Source organism: Tauraco erythrolophus, chromosome 11 (assembly GCF_009769465.1).
Source record: "Tauraco erythrolophus isolate bTauEry1 chromosome 11, bTauEry1.pri, whole genome shotgun sequence".
In the NCBI taxonomy this organism is placed as follows: Eukaryota; Metazoa; Chordata; class Aves; order Musophagiformes; family Musophagidae; genus Tauraco; species Tauraco erythrolophus.
In genome coordinates, this window is record NC_141475.1 from 21,689,660 (window position 1) to 21,708,937 (window position 19,278).

Sequence of the window (19,278 nt, forward strand, 5' to 3'; positions counted from 1 at the left end):
GTTCGGAGGGCGCGGCGGGCGGCCCCGGAGCTCAAAGGGCCTCTGCCCCGGTACCCGCGGAACGGCCCGTGCGTCTCTTCACGGGAATCTGAAACAAAGACGACGATCGTGACTTGGGACTCCTGCGAGCGGTCAGCACCGTGGTTTAATGAAGGTCAGCGAAAAGGACAAATGCCAAGTACTTGGGAGAGTTAAAAAGCACCGATAATTTGTACATTCGATACAAGAACACAGGAAAAGGAGAAAAACCGCAAACAATGAAAATCAACAACAATAAGCATTGTAGACAACACGTTATTTGAGAATTACTAAATTGTTGTATTTTGAGTTCTTGCAGTAATTGGTGGGATTAAAACATTGAAGACAACAGAATCTTTCATACAAAAAGTTCTTCTGTTCAGTAACAAACATGATCTGGGACGCTGAAATACACGACACACATCTAACCTAAACACTCAAAAGGCTCAAAAGCAAAGAATCAAACACAAATTACTTCCAAATACAAAACATTCCAAAACCAATCTCATGATTTCGTACAGCTTCTAGTTAGAACGCTGTTCCCGAAGCAGATGACCTCTGCAGGTATCAGTGTCATGAACAACTGAGTTTGATGCCTTTATTGAGTGTCTCAGAGAAAAAAAAAATTGGCATACTTCTTATTCCTACAGTTGATTTCTCTCATTCCAGATGGAGATGAATTGCTCAAGCCACAGAGTTAACGACAACCGAAGTCTCTGGCAGCACCAGACCCGCTGCGTTCACGTGCTCTCCGTTCACCTCAGTGCAGCAATGTCAGCGCTGACCTTCCACTTACATGCTCCGCATAAATAAAACAAACAGTCTTCCCTTCGATGGGAAAAACATACTGTCCTCGGCATGTACAATCACTTCTTTTGGCCTTCCAACTTCTAGACAGACTCATCACCTATTTTTTCTATTACTTAATATCTTTCTTGTTTTAGCATGCTGATCACATAGAAGCCCATATCCTATCTGTGTTCCTGCTAAAATGAAATGAGACCAGCTACTCCTGTACGTTTTTATTTACTTTTTGATAGATGCCAACACTAACATTAGGCCCTTATTTATAAAATCCAACCTAAGACAAACTTGGATATATTTTCTTGTTAGACATCGTGGGACGCATTGTAGTTAGGAATGGTTTGGCTTTGTAACATTCCTATGGCGTATTCTTTCCATTCCCAGTTTAGAGATTGGAAATAACACAACTCAAAGTTAGACATGAAGTTATTCAGGAGTCAAGCAAGTTTTCTGTACCACAGGGCTCCGTGCTTTTACAAGAGACCACCTTTCCTGTACGGGACACAATGCTGTCTGTACAACCATACACACTTCTTAAGCCCACTTATTTATTTATTTGTTGTTGGGTTTGGTTTGCTTTTTTTTTTCCAAATGTCTTTTTTCCACTTCTTGTCACTGTCCCCTGGAGCAGCTTTCTCTCCAGAAGTCAACCGTGCCATTCCAACTACGTGTTGTCACCAAGAGCAGAGTTTAAGAGAAACAGCATTCCCCTCTTCGTTACACCCATATGAACAATTAACTTTCCATATATAAAATAATTCTTATTAGTGCTTTGCTCACTATATTATTGCTGCCATTTTAAGCCAGCCAGAATCAATGTGTTCAAAATAGGAAATCAGCAATTCTACCACAGACATAATCATTCTCTATCCAACAGACTAGTAAAATAGACTCAGGACACCATCAGGCTTCCCTTTTCCATGGCTACACAGAAGATTTAGTAGTAAATCAGCATTTCAAAATGATGAAAACGGTCTTGCCCCCTGTAAAGAAACAGACACTAACTAGTTCATAGCAGACTTTCCAGAAATCTTTCTCAAGAAATCAGAACTTCGATAAATTGACTATATTCAGCCAATTTTTATCCTTGGCTTTAAAAATCAAATGCAAAGACCTTTGCACACCTTGAAGCCGATAACACAAAGTCTCACTGATCAAGAAATGTTTTATACATTAATTATATCTATACAAAGCTTGCATTAGACAATCTTACATTACAAATTTACAATCAATGCACAAAGAAATGTAAACTTCACCACTAATTTATGGGTAATTTCACCCTGATAACTAGCACAATCTAAACGATCTTATCCTTATTTTTATCTGTCCAAGTATCCACTCAGAAAGAAATACAGCTACAGAATAAATTGTGAAAACTCACTTCTAAAAAGTGTAATGGCAGGACAGTACTATAATCTGAACACGTGTCAATCGTTTGAAAGTGTTTAAAGTTAATAAATTTTTTGTACTGTACCAGTGTTTCAAGCCAGTATATAGGAGAAGTTTAAAATTTACAGAATTAAAAGTAAGTGTCCTCAAATTACTAGTGGTAGAAAGCTAATTATAAATATACAGAATTATAATAATATAAACTAATAGAGGCTTGCTGTAAATGAGGTTGTGACAGACATCATTTCAGTGAGAGCTAAACTAGGATTTTAGATATGAAAATCACTCTGTACACGCTCAGCTGGATCACTTTGCAAATTCCCTTACGATTTTGAAACATGACCACATCTACACACAAGAAATGTGTGTTTCCTTGGTACATTAAAGATAGAAGGTGAAGGTGAGTAAGAGACAAAAATCATATGGGAGGTCTGTAGCAATGTGTGGAAGTTGGATAGTCCCCCAGACAGGAGTTGAAATTTAACACTGAACAAAGAAAGTGAACGATGAAGTTGGATAGGTACCCCAAAAGAAAAACAGGATGATTTTAAAAGCTTATCAAGAGTATGAGGTGGGAAATGCAGGCTGGTATGTGAATTTGGAGATGTCCATGCCTAGCAATTTTTGGAACACCCTTATCTTTGGCAGGCTGGTGCAATTTGCTGAACATCAGCACAATGACCTGCTGCTACAAAGGGTAACATGAGCTGGACAGGCAGTTGGAATCAGTATGGCGTTACTGAAGCATGCAACCAGATGTTGGCTTTCTCTTTGCCCCTTTTTAAACTTGAGCGAGCTCGTCCTGTGTATTGGATGTGAAAGTGCAGGATGACCATCTGAATCACTATCACAACATGCAACTACTCCCATGGTCCCTCCCCCCAAACTCTGATCCATAACACTGTAAATGGGATTATTCCTGCTGAAACCCCTAGGTAAAGAAATTCACAACACCAAGTTGTTATACATGCTTTGCTGATATAAAGATGAAAACATTAGAATTGTAAAATTGCTATTAAAATTGTATTTAATATCACATTTCAGTGACTAGAAATTAATTTCAATTCTCACAAACTGATTACAGGGAAAGTCATCAAGCTGTCTCATGTATCTGAAGATGACTTAAAAGATCTTTTTCATTTCCAAACCGCATTAAACAATCGGTACATTTATGAGGCAAGTCTGCTGAATGCCTGAAATCCAAATGAGTTTTAAGGTCTTCAATCTGTCCTGTTGAATATTCACAGTATTGACACAAATAAATCCCTTCAGATAAATGAGAGCTTAAATGCTTGCAATATTCCAACATACCTGAAAAGCCCTTCCCACAGTCATCGCAAACATGAGGGAATATTTTGGTGTGTTCAATAGCTACGTGCCTGTTGACATTTGTATGCAGCCTGCTCCGAAAGCCGCACACTTGGCACACAAAGAAGTTTTTGCATTTGTCAAAACTGATTTTGTTTATGAGACTGTACTGTCCACGCTCCTTGTTATTATAGCTGTCGCTTAACTCTATCAGTCGGCACGCGTGTTCGTTCACCACATGGCTATGCAGATCTTCTGGATCATTTGTTTCATGCTCACAGAACTGACACAAATACTGCTCGTCACAGCTGTGTTCCTGGAAGTGCAGGTACAACTCACTGCTCGAGGAGAACTGCACGTCGCACTGCTCGCACCAATAAAGGTGGTCATTGAAGTGAGTGTCTGCTATATGCTGACTCAGATTCTCAAATATCACTGTTTTGTAATCGCAATATTTACAGATGTACGGGTCCTCCTCGTGTAGTTTTACATGTTCAATGAGCTGCACTTTGCTGGAGAAGCTTTCTTTACAAACTTTACAGACATGAGTGTCTGTGCATGTCTTATGCTTCAGGATCATGTGCTGCTTTAAATCAGAAAAGTACTTGCTATTAAAGTCACAGAGCTCACACTTGTACAAGCCACTGCTGTTGGCTCTCAGTAAAGGCCATTTCTGTTGAGCCGTGATATTCAAAGCCTGGTTCTTCTCAAAGATTTTGCAGGTTTCCAGAGGGATTTCCTCCAAGTCCTCAGCTTCCAGCTTCTCAGGTGACACAGTTTGTGTTTCTATATCGTGAACTTCTACAGCATTCACTTCTGTTGTAGAAATTTCTACAGTTTGAATATCTAGAGGCTTCTCTTCTTCTGTAGGGCTGTCACTGAATATAGGTGAATCGCATAAGTCTCTGCACATTCCATTATTAGTGCCTTTATCTGCGGGAGGAAACAGATAATAAAAGCAAAATGTTGAAAAAACCCTGCACAACACCTAGGTCCATATTTAACTTTTCAGTTAGTTGTATCAGATGCAAAATCCAATTATTTTTCCCCAGCCAGATTATGTATTATGTTTAACTAACAAACGAATAATGCAAAGTACAAATTCTTTGGCTCTTCTGTCAAAGCTAAGAAGTTACATCAAAAGCCAGCAGCCACGCTCTCCAGCTTCCCAGCACCTAAACTGCAAAGACACCTTTACCTTTATCCTTCTTCTTAGGGTCTGTACAGTGCAACCCCACAGCGTTTGAATGTGACCCACTCCACTGAGAAGTCCCAGCGTGCACGGGACTCCCATCATCATCTGTGTCTAGGCTCTGCACAGGACTGTGGAATCTACCTGCAAAGATAAAAGGATTTGCTTGTCATCATTTGTCTATACTAGCATCATCATGATTCTTTAACCATAGATCTCATCTTCTATTTACTTATTCTAGTTGCGTAAATTTATCTTTATATATTAATTGCATCATAACCTATGTTACAGAAAGTGGCAACTGTCTTTAAAATTTCAGCAAAAAACAGTAAATTAATTATACTGGAAAAAAACTTTAAATCCTTAAATAAAACTTCACATTTGAAAAACAATTTAAAAAAATATTCTTAACTATTTCTGGACATCACATTTTAAAATATAATACTTCGTAAGATTTCTGGAGACTTGCTGGCTAGTTTATTAGAGTAAAAAGAAAAATAAATACAATAAAAGTCCATCCTCACGTTTGCTCTGCTAAACTTTACATCCATTAGTGGATGTTGCATAAAAAGGCATTTTGTTTTCTGTAAGTACAGTTGAATGTTATTGCTGGTAAATTCCATGTGAACTGTTAGATTATTTACATCAGCTCTACATTACTTAGCTATTGGATATTTAGATAAATAAGTCTAATCATCATTAGAGATGCTGTAAAATGGAAGGATCTTTTTGTTGTCATAATTTCTGTTTTGAAAACTGTATTTCAACTAGAGTGATTAAACAGCCTTCCACCAGTCTACAGCATATTAGACCACGAGGATGCTCTGAAGTCACTCACTACATATTTTATATTCTATTTACTTCTAGGAACAGGAGCATGATACACGTAGTAAAGAACTGCAGAATAAGATCCCAAAATGTATTCTTACCTCTGCTTTCAGTAAACTTTATATCTGGCTGTTTCATAGAACAGACACTGTAGCAGTGGTCAGAAAAAATTCCACTGTTGTCTATGTATTTGCTTGCACCTGAAGAATCTGAAGAAAAAAAAAGTATTAAGTTTTTATACTGACACATTGACATAGCTACATACGTATTTCATGCTCTCCAAAATTCTCCTCACCAGCTGCATCTTTACTTCTTGTGTTGGGAGAACCCTGTGCTTGCCTGATAACATTACGGTTGTGATTTACAACTTTCAGCTGCTCTCTTGATGTGTGGATTATCAGATACAGTCATTATCAAACTCGGCTCCCACTGAAGACTGTGACAGGAACACAGTTCATTCCACGCTGAACGCCTCTGGACACCCCCATCCCAACTTTTGGAAAATTCCTCCCCTTGTGCGTTAGTAGAATCATCTTCGTTTTGTAGCTTGAGCAAGTTTCCCCATTTGCAGGGAGCACAGAACAAAACCATTCCAATGCATTGACTGAAAGCGGCTTAACAGAGCACGCAGAGCAGGTACTCAAAACATTCGGATCAAGACTTCTTATCCCACCCTTGTCTTACTGGTCTTCTATGCATGAGCACATACAGCCCCTTCTCATAAAGTAATTATTTTGAGAAAAAAATAAACTTACTGGACTGTATGTAACTCAAGCTCTACACTGACCTGAATATCGAGAAGGATGCAGAGTCTTCCTTTTCCTCTTTTTAGGATGTTCATTCATTTTGAATAGCCTGAATTAATTGCAAAGTGAAAATATTCATGAATTAGACTTGTACCTAGTTTATCTTTCATGACTTTATGAAACAATAGAAATATTTTCAAAATCCGCATGTTAAAACATGAGGTTTTCTCCTCCTCCCCTTTCTCACCTCCCAGCCCATTTTGTTACAGTCAAGAACACATTATGTGCACACAGGTACTCAAGTCTAGTTTCATATTCCTGCCCTGGAACAAAAGAAGGTTCACATAAAGGCAGACAGGTCAGGACTCCAGTGTAACCTCAGTGTAACCTACGAGGCAGTTCTCCAGCACTGTTGTCTTTTGTCAAAAACCAGATACTCTGAGGCAGAGTCCTTCAGATAAAGTTTTAATGTTCAAAATACTAACAAAAGTCATCTCTCTTACCAAAAATCCTAGACTCTTCAGTATCAGCAAGCAGAGCAGCTAAGAAGCTGACAGCTGTACAGCTTCCAAACGTAGTGAATACATCAGCTCAAGAAGATTTCCATCTATGGAGTGACAGTATTTTAAAACACCTTAAAACTTCGGCACAAAATAAACAGAATCAGACACATAAGCATAACAAAGAATGAACCTACAGAAATTAAAGCTAGAAAACGACATAAAAACTTAGTAATAATTTTGGTTTAGAGTATCTAAATTAGTAAGGTAGATGCATTAGAGTATTTGTTTTCCTCGTATCCCAGGTTAGTTGGATTTTGCTCAACTTGGCAGCTCCTGACAACAGAAAAACAGATGGAGATGACACCAAAAAGACTTGAGCTACATATTGGCCCAAATAGTTTTGAGAAGGAAGGGCTGCAAGCATGGAATCTGCTGTGGTTTACTGGAGCACTTATAGGCCCAGGATCTGCTGAAGCCAAGGCCATCCACCAGAGGTGAAAGCAGGGAAAAAAGGTCCCTCCATCGAGTAAATGCTGTTCCCACGAGGTAAAATGATTTGCCTAAATTAAAATTTTATTTTAAGGGGAGAATAACACAGAAAAAAACCAGGTTTTTCAATATTGTATCACGGTCTAGAAGTACCAAATACCTACCGCATCACTTTTTCTGATTGCCAGGGAAGAACCTAGGTTACACTGCGCGCGCGAGTTTTATCCCAATTAACGCAGCTCAACCTTTTCCGCACGGATAGGCCCGCGGGACAGTAACGGCTGATAACCTTCTCTAGCGGCTTTTCCCGGTACAACTTTCCCAGGTACCCGTCACGGCTATGGGAAAGGCTCATAAGGGCCATAAAACCGAGATCCCGGGCCCCTCGGCGAGCCGGCCGCGGCCTGCGCGGGGAACCGCGGGCAGGAGCGCGGCAAAAGCGCCGCTCCGCCCCCCCGCGCCCCGGGGGCAGCGGCGAGCAGGCCGCGGCGAGGCGCGGAGCCGGGGGCAGGGGCGAGGGCCCCGCCGGGAGCCGCCACCGCGGAGCGCCGCAGGCCCAGCCCCGCCTGGGCGCGGGGGGAACGCGCGGAGCCGAGCGCGCTGCGGAGCGTGAGTCGTTCCTCCCTCCCTCCATCCCTCCCTTCGCGGGGGCCGCGGGGTGACGGGCCGGCCCCGCGCCCCGGGGCAGCGGGTGCGGGTTCGCGCTCCAAACGGCGCCGGGGCGAGGGGGAAGGCGGGGGCGATGCGCCGCGCCCGGCGGGGTGAGCGGCTGGCGGGAGGCGGGCGCCAGCAGCGGCACGGGGCTCCCCGGGGCTGCGGGCGGCGCCGGCGGCCGCTCCCCCTTCTGTCTCGCCGCCGGGACTCACCTTCCGCTCCGCTCCGCGCCCGGGCACGGGCCGCGGCCGCCTCCGGTGGCGGCGCTCCCCGCGGGGGAAGGGGCGGGGCGGGCGCGCGGCGCCGTCTCGTGGCGCCCCCTGGCGGCCGCGCCGCTGCGGCCGGAGCCGCGCTCGTCCCCATGGCAACCGGGGGGCACCGCCCGCCCTGCTTATCCTTCAGTTACCGTACTGCCGTCCCGCCGCCGCAGGGTAACTCCTCCGAGGAGTTCTCCAGCGCGTTTTCCTATACGGGCTTCGCCCAGGGCTTGTAAAGCACGTGGCAGCTTGTAACTTCATCGGGGGGGGGGGGGAGGGGGGTGCCAGCGCCGCACGAACGTTCGTGTCTGACACAGAGAGTGTGATGTCAGAGCGAGAACCTCATAAAGCACAGATTTACTTCTTCTGTCAACGTAGAGGCTGCCCCTTAAAGCTGCTGTATGGCAAAATCAACATATAATAAGGGATGGAGAATTAACAGAAGCAAATTTCCCCTTTTCAGAATTTTCCTTACATATAATCACAAAAGAATCCCTCTTCTCACTCCACTTTTTATGCCACAGTAAAGAGCAATAAATTATATTTCCCCACAAAGCAGAATATTTTAAACAGCATCTTATTATTTTGAAAAATGTCATTTATTTTAAAGACACAAGGGAAACTATTACAGTCCCTTAATTTGATGACTTAAAACAGATCATGGAATTTTACCAAGCATTTCATTCATTAAGCTATCCTGCTCTGTCAGCCTGAAATCACCTAATTTTAAGATCAATTTCAAGTTAGCAGAGAACCCACAAGATCCCTCACGTCGTTGCTCCAGTGATTAGTAAAAAAAAAAAACACTATACCCTGCTTCTGGCCTCAGTTTTAGTAGCTGGAAGTTGAGACTGGACTTACTCTGTTGATAAAATCCTACCGTTAGCCTTTGTCCTGAAAGTTGGGAACGTGTCTTTGGGGTGATGTGATTTGGTTTACGCCACATAAAGCAAATTTCATTCTATGATCATAGAGAAGGTTTGACAGTAAGCAGCATAAATATAATTAAAGGTAACTTTTTGAAGGCACAGTGCTGAGCCCTCGGAAATTAAATGTGGTGCATCTCCTGAGCTGAATTGCCAATCAAACAAGATCCTGGCATCCCAGTTCAGTTTGTTCTCTGCTGTTTATTCCAACCACGGAAGCTGAGGTTTCTCCAGGACAGCTTGTCTTCAAGTTCTCATAAATTGGCTTTACCCACCCAAATGGGTGGATGCCCACGTATTTCTACCTCTATTCACCAAAAACTTTTCCATATAAGTTATTAAAAAAAAAAAAACCAAAACACTTTCCCCACGTCCCAGTGGAGGGCAGTAATGGGAATTTACAATCTGTAATTTGCCACTGGATAAAGGAAAAATAAAAACAAACAAAACCAAACCCTTTCCTTTGAATTCAGTCCTGCTCGGTGAGACAGAGCGAGGATAACCAAGTCATTTCCACATAAAGCACAACACATCATCTGTACCTTTTCGACGATTTCTTCTCCACGCAAAGCAGCAGAGCCCAACACCACCTATGTCAGATAAAAAGACAAGACTTTGAATGAAAGAAAAACATCTGATGATGATCTCCTTTGAAGCCGCAGATCCAGTTCAAAGTCACCGGCATCAAACAGAGTCATCAATGCTTTAGACAGAAATGTCTAAGAGTCTCCTTTTCTAAACCACCACGAGTGGGGGATGTTCAGACAGCTCTGGGTCAGGCTTTAATCACTCAGAACCCGTTCCAACTGGAAATATAGAAAATCCTGTGTGATATTCACCTTATGATTTAAATGATTAACACAGATGATGCTCATTTCAATTAGCAGGGATGGATGTATCCTTACTGAAATAAGAAGAATGGGGTAAACTTTTTTCAATGAAAGCAGTTAAGCATAGCTCATGATAATAACCTTTGCTGAAGGCAGATTCATTCATGTTTAAAAGGACATATGGGATGTTATCTGAGGTATCCTGTCTAGCATCAGTTTTCCTGCTTTTTTGTTACATGGGTTCAGATTTTGGGTCAAGTCTTTCCAACACAGGTTGGAAACCAGTCTGACTTCTGAGCATAAAAATCAGGAAGGTTCATTGAGATTCCTGTGCTAAAGCAAACTGCTCATATTGCAAATCATTCTTCTGTTTCACCAGTATTATTCTGTATGTTTTCTATAATTTTTTGATGCTTTAGGGATCGAGACTTGGAACTACCACAAAAATCACACCATAGTAATGGCAGTAAAGTCTAAAATTTGCTTTTGAACAAGAACTGATTATCCCCTTTCACTGAAAAATCCTGTGCATTTAAAGCAAGGTAGTAACCACTCATAAGCATTTCATAGTTACCCAAAAAGTTACAACTCACATTATGCTGTAATAAACAGAAATTTAATCTGTTAGTTCAGGCTACTGAACTAGCTACTTCAAAATCACTAGCCATACTTTGATTTGTTCTCTCCAGACTAGAGCTCAGCCTGAGCTTCAAAATAAACATAAGGATAATGATGTCCACCTTTTTTTACAGAGTTTGAATCCAGCACAGACTTTAGCACCTGCTGGAACATGGCCCTTTTCAAAGCTAGGCAGTGGTGATCTGAAACTGACCAGTGTACAGAGTTTAACGTTTACTGGGGACAAAGATGTGTAGAAGCGATCCGATTAAAAACGCTGACACTTCCCTCATCCCTTCAAAAAAAGTGAAATTCTCTGCAAGGGATTTCAAATCCTCCCACGAGAAGAGTTTGCTACCAACTGAAGTCCAAAGTAGACCAACATGTCCACAGAAGCAATTCCACTGCAGCCCCATGCTCTTACACTTGCCAGCGAGTAATTTCCCAAATATGTTTCTCACTCTTTCAAAGCTAGTATTGGATACAAAAATACAATCTAGTTGGTTTGTTATTTATAATACAGTTTTGGTAATGAAAGCATGAAGGATATTTTTCAAAACCAAACCAGATTGATTTAGCAGAGGCTTTAAAACCATCCAGCTGAAACACTTCAGTAACATCTGCTCTCTTATCACAACTTTTACAGGCCGTAACTGAAATAAGTTATTTAAGATCAACGTGTACAAGAACAAACACCACATGCATCAGGACTTCCCACCCATAAATACTGCAAAATTCTATTTCTGCCTGCCCCCCAAGTAACTGATGTACGCAATCCGTACCGTTCTTCTACCCTTTTATGAAAGCAGAGCTGCAACACCAAATCACACCTCCAAGACGGAAGATTCCTTAAAGTCTCATGTCAGAGTTCACAACTGTACCAACCATATTGTTTTAATTTAGTTGTTAGTATATACATTAACACTGAAAAGTGTGATAAAAATCAAACAAAAGTATTTTTTTTAATAAACAGCATGTGATACAGACTGCAAAGATAAATAAAAAGCAGACTTTTTACTATTTCCCATGAACATGAACTACAATAAGTATCATAGGCCAAACTTTTGTTACTCAAGTAGCACAGCAGAAGGGGGAAAAAAGGTTGCGTGGGTTTTTTTATTTTAAAAAGTCCTGCAAGATTATTCTCAGTATGACAACACATGCATCTTGCTGCATCTTAAATACTTTTTTGGCCCATTAATACTAAAAACGTCTAACTACTTTACCACAGGACCTTTATTACAGAATGACATCCCTCCCACCCCCCCGGTAGTGGTTATTTCAAAGATAATTGTCTCATTCTAAAAAGATCTTTCAAGCACTGGTGGGTGTTTATACTCTGCTTTTGATGCAGGCATGTAACTGCTACTAGCTTCAACAAAGTTACATATAAGCATCGAGAGATTACACCCTCCTGGGCTCTATTTATCCAAAATGCCAACAGGATCCTGGGATGCCTTAGGAAGAGCATTGCCAGCAAGTCGAGGGAGGTGAGCCTTCATCCTCCCCCCCTGCTCAGCATCAGTGAGGCCACACCTGGAGTACTGGGTCCAGTGCTGGGCTCCCCAGTATGAGCCGGACATGGACATACTGGAATGGGTCCAGCAAAGGGCCATGAAGATAATGAAGGGATAGGAGGGGAGGCTGAGAGAGCTGAGATTGTGTAGACTGGTGAAGAGAAAGCTCAAGGGGCATCTCGTCAATGTATATAAATACTTGATGGAAAAGAATAAAGATGACAGGCAAGGCTCTTCTCAGTGCTGCTCACTTAAAGAACATCAGGCAAGGAAATAGAAGAAATTTCATATAAACATTAAAAAAAGTCTTTTACTGTGGACTCATCTTTCTTGGACAGACTCTAAACCCAACTGGACGATGTCCTGGGTAACCTGCTCTAGCTGACCCTGCTTCAAACAGGGCAGCTGGACTAGATGATCTCCAGAGGCCTCTGCCAACCTCAGCACTTCTGTCTGATTCTGTGAAAGTTCTTGCAATTGTGATGCCAGTTGCAATGACAACAATACTTTCAAAATTTCAAGCCTGAGAATCCAGGACATCAGACGGCAGCCGTATATATTTTAAATCCTTTTCTCCACCAGGGAAGTGGATTTTGGTAGTGTATGTGGATATTCACAGTTAAAACTTGCAGAGGTGCGAGGGGGCAAGGGGAAAGGATGATAATCCCAGACAATGAATTACACGTTTGCCTTCACAAGAGAAGATGAAGAATTTGGACCTCTGTAAGACGAGACGAGGATTCATCTCCTCCTCTTTTTCTTTCCCCTGCCCCAAGTGAAACAGTAACACAACTTTGGACAGCCTGGGGCAGTGGATAATTCAGGATACAGAACACTACTAATAAAGCTTGGAAACACATTAAAAGTAGTTAAACCAAAGAAACAAGGCAGAAATGAGATTGCAGCTATGAATATCTGTGTTTTGGCTCTCAAGGATTAACTGAACTACAAGACAATTAAGTCAGGTTTAACTGTGATTAATTTTATTACTGGAACAGGTTCCTAACAAAACCGATGCAGTTTCACTGAACTAAATGGTTCCTAAACCAGTTTAATAGCTCCTGGGGAACGGCACCAGAATTTCAGAAAGAGTCCAGATAGAATAGTGTATTTTTGGCCTTCCTTATGCCGAAGGAATATTGCATCACATACAGAAATGACAGTAAGGACACTTAAATTTAAGACATGTTTATGCAAATCAATGGGGACACTACCTTCAAAGTACTGGCAGAGCACTGCTTCAATTTATCTTCTCTTATAAATATTTTATGTTGTAATTATGCTATGGGCATGTCCCTTTTTAGCGGAGAGGGGTGTTGGGAGAGGGAAGGGAAGAGTCAGAGACAGCGGGATCCACCTCTGGCTTAGAGTCATGAGTGCCAACACAGTGAGACCTCATACTTTTAAGAGTGTATCTCATAAAGCTCAGAAGTCAAGAATACTGTACTGCAAATTAAGAACAACTATTTTTCCTGAGTGTGGGTTCAACAAGTCTTTATACTGTGAAAGAATAAGAAGAGGAAACATTTAAGCTAGCAAACAATAAAAATCCTGGAATTCTTAAGAATGAAAGTAACTATAGACAAGACTACAGTAGTTACAAATTGGAGAGCTGAAAAGGCTAGTTAATAAAGACTATTTCAAAGTAAAAGTGTCAAGTGTTTAACTGGGCTGCTACTAAACATTCCTCTCATTAAGAGAACACCTTTCATACTGAATCACATGAATAAGCAATTCAGAACTTCAATATACATTCAGTGTAATTCTGATTTCATATGCTGCTGTGAATCCAGAGTGATTCTGATGAAGTCAGTGTTATATCAGCATAAAGTGAAATCAGACTTTCTCAAAGACAAGAGCACCTACAGATTTGGTTAGTGTACGCAGATAGAGAACTTCTATACCCAGTTCCAGTTGGCTTCCCTTCATTAACACAGTGTAAAAAACCAAACAAAACCAAACACCAAACCTCACACCAACTGCAGGAGTGGTGAGCTACACATTATTTTGGACAGAAAGCCTTACCTGAACTGAGACAACTTTGAGCACAAAAAAAAAGATACAAATTCATTATTTGTATGAAACATGTATTGCAAAATTAAATTGGGATTCAACAATCTGCAACAACATCCACAGCTATGTAGTATTTAAAAAAACCCAAACAAACAAGTGTGGTTCTTCTTCCATTCAAGTAAAACTACAACAAGAGAAAGAAATTAAAAAAAAAAAAAATCTTAGAAGCAGCAAGTTACAATTCTTTCTGTAATACCACACCATTTTCATTAACTTGAAGCATTTTCAAGATGTCAAAGACATCAACAAAATAGTAATTTCAAGTGGCTTTTTTGATATTTGTTTTTTGAATGGGTCCAGCCCAGGTCTGCAACCTGTACAGACATCCAAAACAGGAGGAATTCACAATTATTACTAAGAACAGACATTGGAACATGCCAGTTATAAAATGACAAAGCAAAGAAAATACCTTCAAATTGTCAACAAACATGGGCTACTGACCACTCAAGGGCATTTAATATTTTACATAAAAAGGAAAGTTGGAAAAAAAAAGAAAAAAAAAAAAACCACAACCCTCCAAACCACCAACAGCAGGGTCATCACATACAAAGTTCTCTACAAGCTTGGTAATTTCTATATTGCCCTTAATATGCAGGCTTATATCTTCTCCACAAGATGCCAAACCACTAACAATTTTGGTTTTATTTAAACGTGCTTTTTTAAATTTTATTTTAAAAATTATACTGAAAGTCTGTGTCACCTATGAAAAAACTACGAATGCACCCCTTCAAAACAGAAAAGTGTGCATATATAAGTCAGTACAGGTGCTTTTTCTGCTACCTTTAGGAAAGCAAAGACTATGTTTTTAAGAAAAACTAATCAGCAGCAGCCTGTTCTGTCATTAAATCAAACATAACTTCACAGTTGAAAAAGTTAATGGTTTTGAATTTGTATTTCACTAAAATCACCATTTCCTAATACTTTGTAATAAATACATGGCCCAATCCTGGGCTTCTTGCTCTGGTAGTCCTACTATAAAGTTTCGCAGGAGCAAGGCATTCAGATTAAATTCAAGCTCAAAACAAGCTACTTAGTGTTTTGTGCAGCTGATTCTCAGAATAAAGGGAACATTTTCAAACCTCCATGAAGTGGCAACAGTTAAAAAATCCAAATTCCGAGCAACCTCTGGAAAAATCTAGAGCTCAGTTATAGGCACTTTCAGTCTGTAAGCGGATCCTATTTCTCATACTGAGAACAGATGACATCCTCTCATTTACACCAATGGAAGTAAATAGTACCTCCGCTATCTTCAGTGAAGTTACATCAGCACAAAACTGGCATAACAGGGTAAGATAATTAGGGCTGAATGCTTTGAAGCTTAAAAAAAGGATTTTTTTTCCTGAAACACTGGCAGAATCTTTTTACAAATGCCCATCCTGGTTCTGGTAAGAACAATTGCTTAAAGCCCGTGAGCTTCTCCTATTTTTTTTTTATTATTATTTAAAGGCTATAATTACTCCAAATCATATTATGTCTCTATTACTATAAAGTTTCCTTTCTTTTACTATCTGATGTTCAAAATAACTTCTACAGCTTGTGCACAGCATTTAGTTGCAGTAACTTTTGGAAACAGATCCTGATTCCTCACACGTTTCTGTTTGTGCAAAACGGGTGCAGAACACTGTATGCTTGAACTGAAAGACATTTATACTCATGTTTACAGAAGTAAATGGCTAGGAAGGGGCAAAGTACAAAAGAAAGATGGGCTCATAACATCCAATTAATTGGAGCTGATCTTTTCATCCAGGCTGGAAAAGGCTGACCATTTTTTAGATAAACGAGGTAAAGCATTGATTCAATACCAGATAAATAAGGATAATATAGCACCTAATGTGGCATTTTCCTTGGTTAAATTAAGAGTTACAGCCAACAGGGTTTCAGATTTTTGTGAACCAAATTTAAACTGAAACTAAGCCATGTTTTAAAAGAGCTAAACCATTAGAGTGCATTAACTGCAAAGTAACACATAAAAGGGTAATTTTGCTCTAGAAAGTACGACCAAGATTAACAGGAGTTAAAATATTCGTATGAGCAGAAATGAATATGTAACAGTCAATAAAATAGTAATGCGAGGTCTATTGGACTACTCCAAAATGTTTAGTAGAAGTAAGGAAATAAAACTTCACGTTCTCCATACTATTCTTGATATTTCTGTAGTTTTCACAAAAACAGGTTTCCCGCCACAACATCAAGTATCCATGTGTGCAGTAATCAACTGCAGGATCTTGACTATGAAAGTGTCTTGAAAAAAAAAAATCAGTCTTGGCTTTACAATCCCCAAAGTTTTCATAATGTAATCGATTGCACATTTTTCATATATTACAATTTGCTGAATGAAGCCAACCACTCATTACCTCATCAGTACAGCCTGCACAAAGTACAGTTTATTTATATACTTATATTCTAATCTAACACCAGCTGTCAGCATATTTTATATTACACATGGTATTGCACTTTCTGCGTGGCACCTTGGTGCGTGTTTGCAAGTGAACGAGCTGAGCCCCCGAAAGCCCCAGACCTTTGGAATTCCTTCCAAGTGCTGCCAATCTAGCAAGTTTAAAATGTTAGGGTGACCATCACCCTCAGAATCATGGGCTTCACTAATTAAAAAAACCTGTTTAATAATTAGAAAAAACAGTCCTACCTGAAGTTGTGCATAAGGGCAATCTGAAATCCTCAGTACTCTGAACAGTTTCAAAAAGTGGTGCCAATTTAATTGATTGCACGCATCGTAATTGTGGTAGAGGACAACAACTAGATTTACAAATATATATTACACACACACAAAACAGACAAAGCTATAAAATGTTTGGTAACTCCACATGCTTTGAGCTAGCCAGCGCATCTGCTGTATGTTGAACTGCTTATTATTGATCACACTGAAAATCTAAATTGCTATTTTCTCACGTATCTGTTACTGGATTAAACAACCAGTTCCAAAGGAGGAAGAAAGAGGAGAAATGGTGGACCCAAAGATTGAGGGTTTAAACGTACGTTCCTTGAATAGCCAGCATATCACTTCAGTAATGTGAAGAGTGATGCACAAAAATTTTTGAAGAGACTCAGGCCAAGTTCACCTCTGGCATTAGTGGGTGTATCTCCCACTACTTCAATGGTACTTGTGTCCTCTTTCACCAGGGTTGAATTTGGTCCTAGGAGTATATATCTGGTCACCTTCAGTGACGTTAATGGAAACGGGAGTCTTGGACAGATAGAACTGGGCTGCAAAATTAAAAGAGTGAATATTGGACAAATCATGTAAATAAAGAATATATATTAATAATAGTTCCTATTATATAAATAGCCTTTATAAAAAAATAATCTTTCAATAATTTTAATAACTCACCTTTCTTTAGGTTCTGGAAAACATGTATGAAAAAAATCTATTCAGTTCAAGTTAGATTAAAGCAAACCTAAGATGAACACTACAACTCTCTGTTGCACTAAACCCAATTCTGACCATTCAATTTCCAGGTTAGTCAGTTTTTGGGGATGATAGGGAGTTTCTCTGTGAAGGTATGAATTGCACCCCTAGAAATACTGAGCAGAAGAAACACCATACTGAATGGGCCTATTTCCTGCTGCTTTCAGAAACTGTGCAGATGACAGACCCAGAAACCAAAGGGTCATCTAAACCTCGTAAATGTTAATGCCTCTGAGCACATTTAAAAGGCACTGTCCTCTCACTATTGTTTTTAGATCTTTGAGCTTAAAACTCCTGCCCTTCCAACTATGCTGCATTTACATGTTCAGCATAGCTTCAGTTTTCTTTCCACTCTTCTCAATCCAGCATAGTCTCCACCTGCTGTACCAGATCTAAGGTAATATGTGATGGACTCTATGTTCATGCTAGCACTACTTTTTTTTTTTCCTTCTAGTTTATCCTATCAAATGAAAAACGGAAACATTCTTCCAAGTTTACCTTTTTGGGCTTAAGGCATAACATGAAGTCACACATCATACTAAAGCTTAATTTTTGAAGTATACAATTTTAGTGCTATCTGAAACCCTGTTTTACATTATTTTGACAGTTGTCTGAACAGTTCATCTCTTTTCTTGCCATAAATTCTAATGTTGTTCGTGGTTTGTGCAATTCCTATGCAACCAGTCCTTGCTGCTAACAGGTATTAACAGTGCAGTACCCACAAAGCGGGCTATCAGTTCTTGTTTTCTTTGCTTTCATTTCAGTTCAAAGCATGTTGCTTTATTGTGTGGAAGATCCAGTCCATTTTTGTTGTCCAGCCACCATGGTGAGCATCATTCATTTGCTTCATGAAGTACTCAAGAGCTTCCTGCTCAGTTTTGTCCAATGCAAGGGTCTTTCGAATGTATGCAATATCGTCAAAAGACTGCAGTTCTGGCATTCCTGAGCCAAGCATCATGGAGAACAGATTGATGAAGAGATTGGCATGCTGCCGAATTGCTAGATAAGCCTTATAACACATCTCCTGAAACCTGGAAGAGACAGGGGAAAAAAGGTCAGTGTATTTCCCTATTAGATGCATATTACTTCTTCACCTCCAAAACAGTTTTCAGGTAACTGGACAGTCTTAGTCTAACAAGAACATCATAATGTTGCTGAGAAGATATCCTCATCTTCCTACTTAAGTTACCTTCATTCTCTAAGAATTAGTAGTGGTCAGACGAACACAATAGCCAAACTGAAGACAGGTTTTCTAGCCTTAAACCTCATTTGCAATTCATGCAAGAGTTCCACACAAGTTTATGGGAGTTCACAGAGCCATTTTAGTCATCGCTACTGACATTTTAGATTTCAAAGCACATTTCCTCCTACACTGCTGTAAACAGTGCTTTCCTGGTTATGGTCAGAGATGCACTTCTACCCTGTAGTTTTATGAGGGCACCAGCTGTTGCTCCTTTGATACTTTGAAGAACGCATTGACGACAGGGGCATTTGCCACATCACAACACTGGGTGAGAAATGCCCGTTCATGCTGAAATTGCTGATTTAAATCAGGTTAAGAAAAAAACCTGCCGCATTCAGACAGATACTATAACTTAAAATCTGTCTTCCCCTCCCATAACATAATGAAATTAACATTAAAATTGAAACCTCTCAATAACTGGATCTCTGAAAAGACATATATTAGGAATGACTACAGCAA

General features: G+C 40.2%; 2 protein-coding genes across 8 annotated transcripts in view; both read right to left on the reverse strand.

Annotated features, from left to right (window-relative positions):
• Positions 1-36: 36 nt before the first annotated feature.
• Positions 37-8,180, reverse strand: ZNF639 (zinc finger protein 639). Of its 3 annotated transcripts, none has more exons than XM_086618426.1 (6): positions 8,144-8,180; positions 6,789-6,892; positions 6,327-6,394; positions 5,641-5,748; positions 4,718-4,855; positions 37-4,452 (listed from the first exon to the last, which is right to left on the reverse strand). In XM_086618426.1, exons 3-6 carry the CDS (start codon positions 6,382-6,384, stop codon positions 3,305-3,307), a joined length of 1,452 nt encoding a protein of 483 aa, XP_086474552.1. In that variant the 5' UTR covers positions 6,385-6,394; positions 6,789-6,892; positions 8,144-8,180; the 3' UTR covers positions 37-3,304. The 3 variants fall into 3 exon arrangements, with proteins under 3 accessions (XP_086474552.1, XP_086474554.1, XP_009976574.1); XM_086618428.1 differs by lacking the exon at positions 8,144-8,180 and adding an exon at positions 7,442-7,455; XM_009978272.2 differs by lacking the exon at positions 8,144-8,180 and having other exon boundaries at positions 6,789-7,666.
• A 6,126-nt stretch (positions 8,181-14,306) lies between these two features.
• The window catches only part of PIK3CA (phosphatidylinositol-4,5-bisphosphate 3-kinase catalytic subunit alpha), a 43,656-nt gene continuing 38,684 nt past the window's right edge, over positions 14,307-19,278 (reverse strand). For 3 of the 5 annotated variants that reach the window (XM_086618660.1, XM_086618659.1, XM_086618658.1), the window contains one exon: positions 17,333-18,607. In XM_086618660.1, coding sequence (XP_086474786.1) covers positions 18,337-18,607 — 271 coding nt within the window. In that variant the 3' untranslated portion in view covers positions 17,333-18,336. Of the gene's footprint in view, positions 18,608-19,278 lie in introns of all 5 variants that reach the window. The other 2 variants (XR_015222413.1, XM_086618661.1) reach the window with 2 other exon arrangements.

Coding starts and splice junctions, on each gene's coding strand:
- ZNF639 (XM_086618426.1), bottom strand. CDS start 6,384: ATGAATGAACATCCTAAAAAGAGGAAAAGGAAGACTCTGCATCCTTCT. Junction 5,749..6,326: donor GCATCCTTCTCGATATTCAG/GTCAGTGTAGAG, acceptor TTTTTTCTTCAG/ATTCTTCAGGTGCAAGCAAA. Junction 4,856..5,640: donor AAAGTTTACTGAAAGCAGAG/GTAAGAATACAT, acceptor TTATCTTTGCAG/GTAGATTCCACAGTCCTGTG.